Source organism: Haplochromis burtoni, unplaced genomic scaffold, assembly GCF_018398535.1.
Source record: "Haplochromis burtoni strain Fernald_Lab_line unplaced genomic scaffold, NCSU_Asbu1 Contig_333, whole genome shotgun sequence".
Classification (NCBI taxonomy): Eukaryota; Metazoa; Chordata; class Actinopteri; order Cichliformes; family Cichlidae; genus Haplochromis; species Haplochromis burtoni.
The window spans coordinates 52,800-65,130 of NW_024582694.1; the positions used below are offsets into that span (position 1 = coordinate 52,800).

General features: G+C 39.7%; 2 protein-coding genes across 5 annotated transcripts in view; one reads left to right on the plus strand and one right to left on the minus strand.

Annotated features, from left to right (window-relative positions):
• LOC102294132 (uncharacterized protein C13orf42) overlaps positions 1–1,774 on the plus strand; it is a 3,651-nt gene extending 1,877 nt beyond the window's left edge. Inside the window, exon 3 of the mRNA XM_005942166.2 lies at positions 1,410–1,774. Coding sequence (XP_005942228.1) covers positions 1,410–1,654 — 245 coding nt within the window. The 3' untranslated portion in view covers positions 1,655–1,774. The remainder of the gene's footprint in view (positions 1–1,409) is intronic.
• Positions 1,775–3,383: 1,609 nt separating this feature from the next.
• rnaseh2b (ribonuclease H2, subunit B) lies at positions 3,384–10,053 on the minus strand. Of its 4 annotated transcripts, none has more exons than XM_005942167.3 (11): positions 9,708–10,045; positions 9,386–9,454; positions 6,016–6,123; positions 5,446–5,522; positions 5,089–5,203; positions 4,943–5,007; positions 4,732–4,837; positions 4,352–4,433; positions 4,221–4,266; positions 3,873–3,950; positions 3,384–3,543 (listed from the first exon to the last, which is right to left on the minus strand). In XM_005942167.3, the coding sequence occupies exons 1-11, from the start codon at positions 9,769–9,771 to the stop codon at positions 3,433–3,435; spliced, it is 921 nt and encodes a 306-aa protein (XP_005942229.1). In that variant the 5' UTR covers positions 9,772–10,045; the 3' UTR covers positions 3,384–3,432. The 4 variants fall into 4 exon arrangements, with proteins under 4 accessions (XP_005942229.1, XP_005942231.1, XP_042084531.1 ...); XM_042228597.1 differs by lacking the exons at positions 3,384–3,543; positions 9,708–10,045 and adding exons at positions 3,550–3,728; positions 7,340–7,403 and having other exon boundaries at positions 9,386–9,443; XM_042228595.1 differs by lacking the exon at positions 3,384–3,543 and adding an exon at positions 3,553–3,728 and having other exon boundaries at positions 9,708–10,053.
• Positions 10,054–12,331: the final 2,278 nt, after the last annotated feature.

Sequence of the window (12,331 nt, forward strand, 5' to 3'; positions counted from 1 at the left end):
GGGGGGGGGGGTCTGGCTTACATGTAGTATACATTGTTTACCGTCAGCACTTATTTCAATTTGATTCTCCCCATCTGTAAAAACATTTGTAAAGTTTGAAGGAGTTGAAAGAGAATACTTGAGACAATACTACTTACCTCTTACCACTCTGCTGTTGCACAGCTAATATATTTTATTATCTGTTTTCTCGCTGTGTTTTTGTGCTTCAATCCAGCTGCTTTATTATTATGAAGCCACCTCACTTAAAAATCATGGAAACACCCCTGCTAATGAGAGCACACACACTGAGATGTTTTTGTGTGTGTTCGTAGTTCCCTCTCGGTTTTGTTATACCTGACGATTTGGGACAAATTTCAGCTTTATCAGACTAACTCGTAACAAAAGCTCAGTCACGTTGTATAAATCCTTGCAACTTCATCTTCATGTGAAAATGTCGTACATTTAACACCTCATTTGTCTGTGTTGGTTACTGGTAATCTTATCCATGTAGCACAGATAACATTATCCAAGGATATATGTTAGGCTCAAGGTGTGCATTGGTATCAGTATTAAGCTTATTGCTTGTAGCAGTAAAGAAAAATGCTTGTAAAGATTTATCTTTGTTTATCTTTATCTGATGAGTTTTATCACAAGAGCAGTGGTGCCACACTGAATTAAATGCAGCAATTGTTATTAAACTATGTTAATTAGACCGGTAGACATAATTTGGGAGATATAAATATACACTGACTGAGCTGTTTGAGGCCAGATCCATAATTTCAGTTCAGCTGCTGCTAAGGATTAGATTCATTCATCCTGGAGAGGTTTACAAAACAAATATATCAAATATCAGGCTTTCGTGAATCCTTTCACGGAGGCTGTTTAAACCCGGTAAACATGGGTGACCCAGTAGCTCCACAGTGTATTGGTTTACACATTTATTTAACAAGGGAAAAATCCCCAGCTCATTCCCAGGAGGACACACCCCTGTGTGGTTGTGTCATGAATGGCACCTGGAGTACAGATCTGCCAAATCAAATATGCAGAGCTACCTATTGTGGCAGGTCCTTGTGAAGGGAGCAGCTAAAAGCAGCTCTTTAAACACCTACAACCTAGTGAAAATATTCTCATTAATAAAAGCCATGAGTACAAGTCAAGAAAACAGTAAAACAAAGTACAACCTAGTAGTTGTACTTTGTAGTTGAAACACTGAGAATTCCAGCTTGAGCTCACCCCATTGCCAACTCAACCTCACAGGGAAAGTATGAAATAATGAAAATAATGATTATTTTACGTTAGGCTTTGAAAGCTCCTTTCAGACAGCGCATCGATGCTAACAGCAAAGCTTTTCTTTCAACTAGCTTTAATTATGGCTGCCACTTGCACAGATACTAAATGCTTCCTCGGGTTCTTGTCATTTCCTCCCACAGTGGCCTCCAGCTCGGCCGAACATGACCTCCACTCTAACTGGGTCTTGCGAGTTCCTCGAGTCTCAGATGCTTCGGACCAGACAGCAGTTCCTGACTGTGCCAACGAAAGGATCCCCACGAAGAAGAAACAGAGCGGGTCCACGAGCAGCAGGCTGCGACTTCAGAGAAACCCGATCCACCTGCCCAAAGTGGTGGAGAGCGCATTCCAGACACTGCGCTTCAAGCCCAAATTAAAGAAGCAATGAAGCTTAGTGGACATTGAAATCAGTAGCACTGCCACACTGATCATTTGACACCAGTAAAATAAATAAATAAAGCTGTGCAGACAATTACTTAGTTTTTAATAAAGAAAATAATTTTATTAAAGCAAAAGCAGCCAGGTGTTGAAATATATTTTAACCCTTGTGTTCTAAAATTTCGCTTTTCCTTGGCAGAGACTTGAACATGTCACAGTAAGAAATGCACACGTGATAATATTTCATATTAATAAGGATTTCACTCTGTTAAAGTGTCCTTTTGGTGCACCTCTGCATTACAGTGTCAACCCCAAATAACTTCATATTGAAAAACACAGCAATCATGACACCAGGGCCATTACATATTTATATTTCAACATTGGATGTGCTAAAGCAGCAGAAGACCACAACAGGTGTCACTCCCGTCAGTTAAGAACAGGAAACTGAGGCAGCAGTTCACACAGGCTCATCAAAACATGTTTAGAAAGATGTTGCCTGGTCTTGATTTCCACTACCACATCTAAATTTTTGGGTCAGAATTTTGTGCAAACAATCTGAAAGCATGGATCTATCTTGCCTTGTATTAACAGCTGCTGGTAGTGTAATTGTGTGGGGGATATTTTTTCCTGCTGCTTTAAACACCACAATTTAACAGGACTATTGCTATTGACCATCACTTTGTGACCTCAGTTACCCATCCTCTGAAAGCAATTATGTTAAAAAGACTAAAAATGAAGGTACCAGACGGCCTACACAGTCACCACATCCCAGTCCTTTCGAGCACCTTTGGGATGTGGTGGAACGAGAAATTCAAATAACAGATATTCAGCAAGCAAATCTGCAGCAACTGTGTGACAAAATCACGTCAACACGCACCAAAATCTCTGAGGAATCTTTTCAGCACCTTGTTGAATTGATGCCACTGAGAATTTAGGAACTTCGGAGGGCAAAATGGGCTTCGATCTAGTACCAGCAAAATGCATGTAATAGTGTCCAAGTGAGTACTGATTTCAGATACATATCAATTTGATGACACTAAAGATCCAACTTGGATCATTTTTGTATACTCTAAAATAAAAGATCAGGAAATTCCTTTGATATCGTGAAGAATTTTTTTTTAAACCTATCTTTTAATGTCTCTTTTAAACTGAACAAAGTGAGGGTTAAGTATTGTGTTTGATACAGAATTTTGTACAGTAGTGTACAGGTAAGACCCAAGGAAAGGTTGGAGTCCTCTGAGGTATCAAAACCAACTGAAAAATGTAACAATGGCTCCTTTCAAAGTCAGAGCGCTTCATGTGAGAGAGAAGTTCAGCAAGTCCAAGGACTAGGCTGTGTGAATAGCTCAAAACCAGCCAAAGTTATTGTATTTATCATTGCTAAAGTTAAAATAGTTGTAAACATGAAAAGTCAATAAAACACAATCTACCTGACCTAACTTTTATGGTATACAGAGAGTGTTGCATTATTGGTTTTATTTTCCCAGGGTTACAAATACCTGTCACTCAATTTCAGGATACAGAGGATCTGAATGAATGTTTAGGTACTAAAGTAGGATTAAAGAAAGTCTTTGTGTAGTTTGTGGTTGTTGCAAAAGAAGTATGCAGAAACTTAAATGAACCCATATCATCTGAAATGTGTTTTTAAATATTATATATTTATCCGTTTAAAAGGAATGCTAAATTACGTGCCACGATCCCTTTACCTTCAAAGTATTTAAAAAGAAAGTACTTTCAAATACTTTTTTTTCTTTATTAGAAATGTCACAAATCAAACACAAACAGCATTCATTTCTTTTCTGCTTTGACCTTGGGGCTGAAAAAGGACGACATGGGCTTCATGCCTGTCTTGTCCACCTTAGCTAGACTTTTCTGAGCTGCCGTCATCTTCTTGGGCGGCTGAAATGCAAAAAAGAAAAATCAATATAACACAACGCCCTTGTGTGGAGACCGCAGGAAATTAATTACATAACATCAACTTCAATTAAATCTACGGGGTGAGGGCCACAGCCTTGTGAATACACGATGTACACCAGGATTGAAGAAAGCGATCGCCAAACAAAAACTGCACGAACAATCAGCGTCTTAAAAAAAAACACAAAGAAAGAAAAAGAAATAGAAAAAGCTAAAATAACAGCACGCTTTGGTCATTATCATGTAATTACAACGAAGATAAAACCACCAGACGCTCCACATGCTTTAGTCTATTCCAGCAGACATACACTCACTTTGCGCGCAAAATCTGCACTGTTGAATTTGGTGTAGTCTTCTCCTGCCTCCACCGGCTTGTCTGAAAGTTTCCGCTTCTGCCAAACGAGGAAGTAAGACAGGCTTTTCATGACTAAAACCACCAAGCTATTTTTCCACAGAACCACCACTACAAGCTCTAATGTCCTCACACTATAAGCAAAGTTAACCCCACAAAAGCGCAGGCAGAGGATTTCCCCTGTGAAACATGCAACACTTTACAGTAAGGTGGATGAGTGCATGAAGAGTGCACGGCATCTACGACAGCAAGCAGAACTGAAAACATGCAACACCACATATATTTGCACCTAAGAGGGAAGAGCTCATACCTTAGAAGGAGGCTCGGTCTCCTTTGGGCTTGTGAGCTCTGGTAACCTATGAAGCACAATAAGAGATGTGCTTGATCTGCAGTGGTGTTAATACCATTACTCATTAAGATGTTCATCATTCATCAACTTACCCCAAGTGTGTGAGGAGGGCTTTGCTCAGGTCTTCACTGATATACTCTGATATCAGGCCGTGGGAATACCGTATGAAGTCCTCTGTATCGTTAAATAAGAGACACAAATAACCAAAATTGCCCTGTTTGATTATTTCTGTATTTCTTTATGACCGAGAGATTTAAAAACTTAAGGTCAGGGAATTGTTTAAGTGATCTGTGAGTCAACATAATCTATAAACAAAAACTTTGCAGCGCTACTGCCATCTGCTGGTCAACAGTCTTCCTAGAAAGAATCTATTTAAGCCCAAATATGTCTTCTCGGGTTAAGAATGAGGCAGAAAATTCAGATGGTTGAGAAATGGGAATCATCTTAAAAGCGTTAAGTGGTCTCAAGTTACCCTCTTGGTTGTCTGTCTCTGACTTTACTCTGACATATGTTGAGGACTTCACTCCTTCTCCCACAGAGACATTTTTTTTCTTTAAGGCAATAACCGTCCTCTCCACCTATTAAAAATACATACATAAAGAAAATGTGCAGCATGTGCAAAAAATAAGCATGCATTTTCAGTCTTGTATTGCACTGAGCAAAAATAGATTTTCAATAAATACCTTTTTCTTTAACCAGTTCATGGTTTTCTCTTGACTGTATCGATGATACATCTGGCTTTCCACCTCTGGAACACAACATTTGGACAAAGCATCCAGCTTGACCTTGTAGCTTCATGAATCCCAGTATCTTTAAAAGTAAAATTCACCTTTTTCCTCAGCGATGTGGTGCAAGGAGGCCAGGGTACGAGCGCAGCTAAGCAGCCTCGAGCAAGCTGGGAATTCTTCATCTTTAACAACTTGATCCACACGCTGGAACTTTCCCTGAGCAACACATTAAGGGATGAAACAGTCAGGTCCACACGTTTTTTTGACAATGACATAATTTTTGTAATTTTGCCTCTGTACACAAAAACTTATAATGTATTCAATATAGTTAAATCCATGCAAGTTTTTCTGAACTTCCTCTACTCTTCTGTGCCTTATGAAACAATATCTAATGTCTCTGTAATGCTATGCTGAAATTGAAAAATGTTTCACTTAATTGTATGTAAGCCTCTTCTTACCTCTTTGCCAGATTTGATCAAATATGGCAAAATTAGAAAGAGAGGATCCAAAGGTGTTACAAAGATCAGTCTCCCATCTGATTAAAAAAAGAGAGAAAGACAACTGGTAAAGCAAAGACACGTAATTAGCATCTGATTAAATTTTGCTATAGGACAGCAAACTAAATAACTGCGAGACATCAGCTGAAAATTCATAAATTTTTCTATGACTTAATCAATAAATTGTTGATTAAATAAAAAGAAAACTATTACAAATACAGTTAAACTGCATCGCAGTATGCAAACCTGTGAATCACAGACCTGAGCTGTCAGCTTGGTGTATGATGTCATGTTATAGGTAAGCTGTATATTGAATCCATTTGTCAGTATTTATGTCCAATGTAAAAGGAGCTTCTGAATAGATCATTTGGCTTCTTTGGACTTCAACCAAGCTGGAATAAGCCCTGATTGCAAAACTCTTCCCATCAGACAAATATAGCTGATGCAGATTCAAGATAAAATGAACCGACATCATAGCTGTGTGTGTAATTATGATCAGACTGATTCAGTTTACTCTGGAATGAGACCCACCTCTCTGCACAGCCTGGCCAACAAACCAAGAGTGGAAATCATCCTCAAATGCTTTGACCTCATACAGCATCACATCCCCACAACCCAACATGTACAGAGATGCTGCATCTGCAGGATTTAAAAAAAAAATGAAAAAAGGAGGAAATGTGTTATTTCAGTTCTGTTACTGCAGTTTACAAAACACAGAATTAGCCCACTTTAACACCTGATGGGAAACGTGAAAAAAAATCTAGTTTTGAGGTTCTGTTTTAATCCAATCCAATCCAACTTTATTTATATAGCACTTTTAAAAACAACAAAGTTGCCCAAAGTGCTTTCCAATAATAAAACAGAGATAACAGTTAAAAACCATACATTAAGCATACAATGAAATCAATAAACAAAATAAATATATAATTGAAAAAGAAGATAAAAATAAATCAATGTGAGTTTTAAATGTGAGTATGGATGCCTGTGTCCGCCATTTTAAAAAAAAGTGTTCATAACTCGAAATTTCGACTTATTTTCTCACAATTTCGAGAGGAGTAACTCGAAATTTCGAGTTAGCTCTGCCAATCAGTAATCTACGCACTCAAAACTGGATTGCAACAAATTGGCGCTTTCAAGAGTACGTTTGCTGATAGTAACGCATGTGATTCAGCTAATAACACCAGGATTTCATAATTTGTGAAGCCACACTGAAAATAATCAGCAATTTGTGCATTCATGACTGGCTGTAATACTGGTAGCTTAACTGTAGCATTTGGAGCTGAGGGCTTCAGCTTCCGGATAACAAGGAAATGACGTCATTCACGTAGATAACTGATTGGCAGCACTAACTCAAAAGATAACTCGAAATTTCAAGTTATGGATACTTTTTTTTTAGTGGTGGAAATGGGTTTCCATATGTGAGACAGTTTTACACCCCAATTTCCCACTCCACTGATTAGCCCTTAATAACACAAAGGAAAGTGGGAAACATCTCAAGGATTAGAAAAGTTTTAGATGACCAAAAATTGAAAAAAAAAAAATGTTAATTGTACAGAAAGCAGTTTTTCTACACCACTGTTTTTAATTCTTAAAAAAATTAATACAATCAATCCCTACATGTACACCACCTAACTTCCAACCCTTCTGCCTGTTGAAGGGACAGTAACTATTTTGTCCACTATTCGGACAATACTGTATTCCAAGAGGTACTGCTGGAATACATTATTGCTACCAGAATCCTGCTTGGTCTGGAGTTCAGTCTATAGCTAGCTAATGACCCAAAAGATTAGAAGACAGAATGATGAGTTTCAAAGCAGAAAAACTGGCCCAGATTCAAGATTTCAGCCTGACTGACCTGCTTTGGGTTCATCTGGACAAAAGCAACACAAATTAGCAAGTGCAACACACCTGCAGAAGCACTGAAACAAAAATTCAAACATTATTGTGTGTTTGCTTGGAGAACTAGTGAAAATTTTGTAATTTAATTTTCTATCATTCTTTTTATAAGATATATACTTGTTTTTAATTTCACAGTATATTGAGACATGACACTACATGCTAATCAAGATCAAGTGGCTTTATTGTCATTCGAACCATGTGTAGTGGTACAGTACACAGTAAAACGAGACATCATTCCTCCAAGACCATGGTGCTACATATGACATATAACACACAATCAACACAGGACTGCATGAAGTGCAATGTACAAAGATTGCAACAATTGCAAACAAAACAAAGACAGTGCAACACCAGAGAGAACAGAACGACACAGACACACTGGAATTTTTTGGACCAGACTGTTGAGTCTTATATATAACCATGTTAACAATAGACAATAGAGCCAAAAACCAATTCACACAGACTGTGGCACTCCCCAGTCCACGGGTTTTTTTTATACTAATGACAGTTTGTGCATGGGCTTTGTGGTGTTATAATAGGACCAATATTGTGTAATTAAACTGACTTGCCCCTCAGAGCCCATCCCCTCTCTCCACACCACTTTCTCTGCCCTCAGATCACACCACTACTACTTTAAAGACTACCTCGCCTCCTTCTTTTGTGTGTGTGTGTGTGTGTGTGTGTGTGTGTGTGTGTGTGTGTGTGTGTGTGTGTCAGTCCAGCCTCAGCAATTTTGTTTATCAATTAAAAATCAATGAACTGCAACTGAATTAAAAAAATAAATAAATCACACATTAGAAAACAAAAAGGCATAATCCATAAGTCCAAACCAACAAGTAACAAAGCAAGTGTGTGAATATAGACATTACCATGCTAAGTGTTCTGGGTTGGCACAGGTTATGATTTAGTGACATCTTGTTGAATTTTAAGTTAATATTTAAATCAAAAGAAGCAAACAGTGGTCAGATTTTCTTTTACAAAGCTGCTCAGAGCTGATGTTAAAGTTTTCTCCTTTGTTAGTTTAACTGCTCTCAAATCTCTTGCAGCAGCTACGTGTTGATCTCAGAAGTCGGGAAAGAGCATGCAGTGAGGCTGGACCTTAATGATTGCACACTATGTTCTGTGATGGTAACACACAGTAAGAACAGAAAGAGTTTAAACTAAACCAAACATAGCAGGATGTCAACCCAGAGCCACCCACACAAAACTTTAATCTACTGATATACGTTCAGTGATCAGCATTACTTTAGAAACACAGGCTGTAAAGCCCGTAATCTGCTGTTATCGATAAGTTACAGCCTTCTTCTTCTTCTTAGCATTTGTACAGTATCTTGACAATTTAAAACATCCTGTCTCAGGGTGATGCTGAAAGATTTATTTATGCATTTACTGGTTCTAGCCTAGACTCCTGTAATTCATTATCAGGTTTATCTCATAGCTCCCTGAAAAGCCTTCATTTGATCCAAAGCAAGAGTATTGACAGGGACTAAAAAGAGAGACTTTTATCTCTCCCACATTGGCTTCTCTTTATTGGCTCCTTGTTTAATTAAGAATCAAACTTTAAATCCTTTTCCTCTCATACAGGGTCTTAAATAATCAGGTCCCATCTTATCCTAAAGGCCACGTAGTACTATATAAACCAAATTGAGCACATCACTTTCAGACTGATGATTTACTTGTGGTTCCTAGGGTATTTAAAAGTAGAATGGGAAGCGGAGCCTTCAGCATTCTGGTCCCTCTTCTGTGGAACTAGCTTCCAGTTTGGATTTAGGAGACAGACACCCTCTCTACTTCTAAGATCAGGCTCAAAACTTGATAAAGCATACAGTCCAGGGTGCCTAGACTAATGGCACATAGTTTCTCGGTGTGCCAGTTTCTCTTATTTCCATTACATTTTATATGATAGAAGTTTAATTTCATCTAAAGGTTTACTCACTTAATGATAATGACATGAACACCAAGTTTCAGAGCTAGACCAAAGTATATAAAGACACAATCAGACCTGTTGATGGATTCCTTAGTCTCACAAAAACTGGATCACCGTCGTGCTTGTGTGTGTCGATGGCAGAGTCTGCAGACATCAAAACAGACACCACATGATAATTCACCACTATTTCTCCTTCTTATTCTTCTTATAACAAATATGCCAAGCTTTAATTTATTATTATAGCATGTAGTTTAAGACAAGAGCATGGCAGCCTCCATAAAAGCTCACAACACCACCAGCAGTTACATCAGTTATTACACCTATCAACGCTTAATAACTGCTTGCAAAGTGCGCAGCAAGCTAGCTCAGTTAGCTCATACTACACTCTCTAACCCACCTGGAGCGATAACAACCCAGCTGTCATTATCTACGTTTGACGTTCGCTTCTTTTTAGTAGCCATGTCGTATAGTTGTGTTAAGCGCGCAAGTTAACTTTTTTTTTTTTACTTAAAAACAGTGCTGGCCTACTCAAGAGCGTGCTCAGAAAGCTCAGAAAAGGCGCCTCTCTGCGTTCACTTCCGGTTTGTGTCACACGGGACAAAACATTGCATTGTTTATCCGCAGTTGGCTTATTTTCTGTCCCTTTTGGGGGTCTAGTCGTTAAAAAAATGGATGCCGTGGTGTCAAGAGCTCAAAACAGTGAAACGTAGACTTTTAACTTTAACCTTTTACACACTTGCTGTTGTAGTAGTGGTACGTTCCGCGGTGACGTCAACCAGCATGTAAATTCGCGGTAGAGCCGCTAGAGGTCGCCCAACAACTTTTATTAGAATTCCTGTAATAAGATGATATTTGTCTTCCACAGTTTACCTACCAGTTCCTTACCTGATGGGCTGTTTCTGAAATTCTCCAGTTTTGAGCCTCTGCTCTCAGGTGCAAGATGTTTGGTGGCCGGTTTGTCCTTTGGCACACTGGCACGTAACAGATTGGGCGATCCATCTGTCCTTCAATAAGAGGAAGGCATCTCTCACGCTCTCTCAGGATATGACAGTGTGTGTCCCAGTTGGTTTTCAGTGAGTCACTTGTTTGGTTTTGATTCTCTGTTTTTTTACACTGTTTGCGAGCATCCTCAGATGGGGATGTGTAGGATGCTAGTGTGTGTTTTCAACCCTCTTATTAGATAACAATAGCTGCGTCATCGATTTATTTAACTGTTCAGGGGTCCCTGTGATATGTTTATGTAGGGGGTTTTTTTTAGCTGTTGATTTCCCTGTCTTCTAAAGACACCCACAGCACAGCCCATTAACAGGTTTTTAATTAGCTTGTTTTGGTAATGAGGAAGGGAGGGATTTGTGTGCTGGGTGACTGAGCTTTTAAAACATCACCGCTCAGCGTCCCTGTGGGAGCAGCATGATGTAGGGGAAAACTTGAGTCTCCACATGGTAACCTATGGGTTTATGTTTTTCCCTGCTTGTGCATTTTCGTGCCACCTCTTTGGGCATTCTCTGCTCTTTTGTGTCGTTTTCCTTTTTTGGTCCATTTAAAAATAATGTTGCCTCACAGGCCCATTTGCCCAGATTTGAGCAACACATGCTCTAAAACCCAGTCTCAGCTCCTCCTTGAAATCAGTGAGATTTATGTTGCTGTAGTCTGTGGCAAAGAGAGCGTGGGTGAGATATTGTCTGTGAATTACTTGTTTTATGGGCCTCGGGAGTATCATACACAACAGTCTGTGCAGCTAAACAGAATATTCCATGAAAGCTTTCTTTCATTTTGGGCTGCTTGAGGGAACGTCTGTGTTTCTGACAGCCAGGCAGAACAACAGCGGCCTTTCTGATACTCTGGACCATAGACGACCCCAGAGAGCCGAGTCCTCTGTCACCAGCATGCAGACGAGAACAAAGCGGGGTCTAAATTTAGGCCTCTATATGGCTTTAGACCCAAAGTACGAGACCCCACTATCCTCTCCCAAACCCAGCTCCACAATCCTTATCAATCATGCATCCAACAAAGAGAATTTCAACACACCAAAAGCCGTGTCTGTTCTTTATGTCTCCCCACCTCAAGCTCTACTTCCTCCTCCTCTGTGTAATTCACTTTCAAGCTTGCTATGTCTTTAAAAATAATATGATTCCAGTAAACTTTGCAGTAGAGGTAGGAGTTTATTGGAGCTAGCAGGCTGTAGATAGTTGGTCACACTCTGCTGAGCACATTGAACAGCCCATGGTCCTAGCTATCGCCGTGGCCTCATTTGGTGGTCCAATGCATGGCGGCTGGTTACAGCTTACATCGACTCAGCCTCCAGCTTTCATCTCAGCGCCATGTCGCCATGTGCTGCACATCACAGAGAGCTTTTTTTTCTTTTCTTTTTTTTACTCTTTTCATCATCTGTCTGAAGCAGTTATAGAGAGAAAAGAGCCCATTTTAAGAATGTACATATTCACTACAGTGCATTTTTGTCTGTCATGGCTGCCAAGTGAGGTAAGTTATAAATAGAAAAGGAGCGTCACTTAGGGTGTCAGTTTTTCTGTACGTAGGCTGTGCCGTTATTTCATGCAGCTGTAACCACTTTGAATCCCCCACCCCTCGATCCTGCTGATCAACACTCAATTTTCAGCTCAGAGATGTAATGTGCACATTGACACATTTTTAACAGACATGCCATGCACACACATGGAAACAGATGTGGGGAGAATTCCCTCTGCAGCACAAGCCTTTGAGTCATCATCTGGGATTCCCTTCCTCTCACTTCCAAATATGGGTGGGATTGTGAGAGAGCGCGAGGAAGAATGTGGAAGGCAGTGGAACCCCCTCGTGATGTCAGAGCTGTGGAACAGTGAGCCTCACGCTGCCTGGAAATTCACCGGAAGGAATGTCGGGAATGTAAGAATCACCGAAATGCTATTCTCTGCTACATCTTGGTAAAACCTGACTTGTAGTGGACATGTCTCGTTTTTACTCCCACACAAACACACACACACTCCCATAATGTTGTTGGCCAGTCCACTCTCCGGAGAGACG

What these genes read in the sequence shown, in the direction of transcription:
- rnaseh2b (XM_042228595.1), bottom strand. Translation starts at nt 9,771, where the DNA reads ATGGCTACTAAAAAGAAGCGAACGTCAAACGTAGATAATGACAGCTGG. An exon ending in TGAACTGGTTAAAGAAAAAG is followed by an intron (nt 4,838 to 4,942) that starts GTATTTATTGAA and finishes TATTTTTAATAG; the next exon opens with GTGGAGAGGACGGTTATTGC. An exon ending in GCCCTCCTCACACACTTGGG is followed by an intron (nt 4,267 to 4,351) that starts GTAAGTTGATGA and finishes TGTGCTTCATAG; the next exon opens with GTTACCAGAGCTCACAAGCC.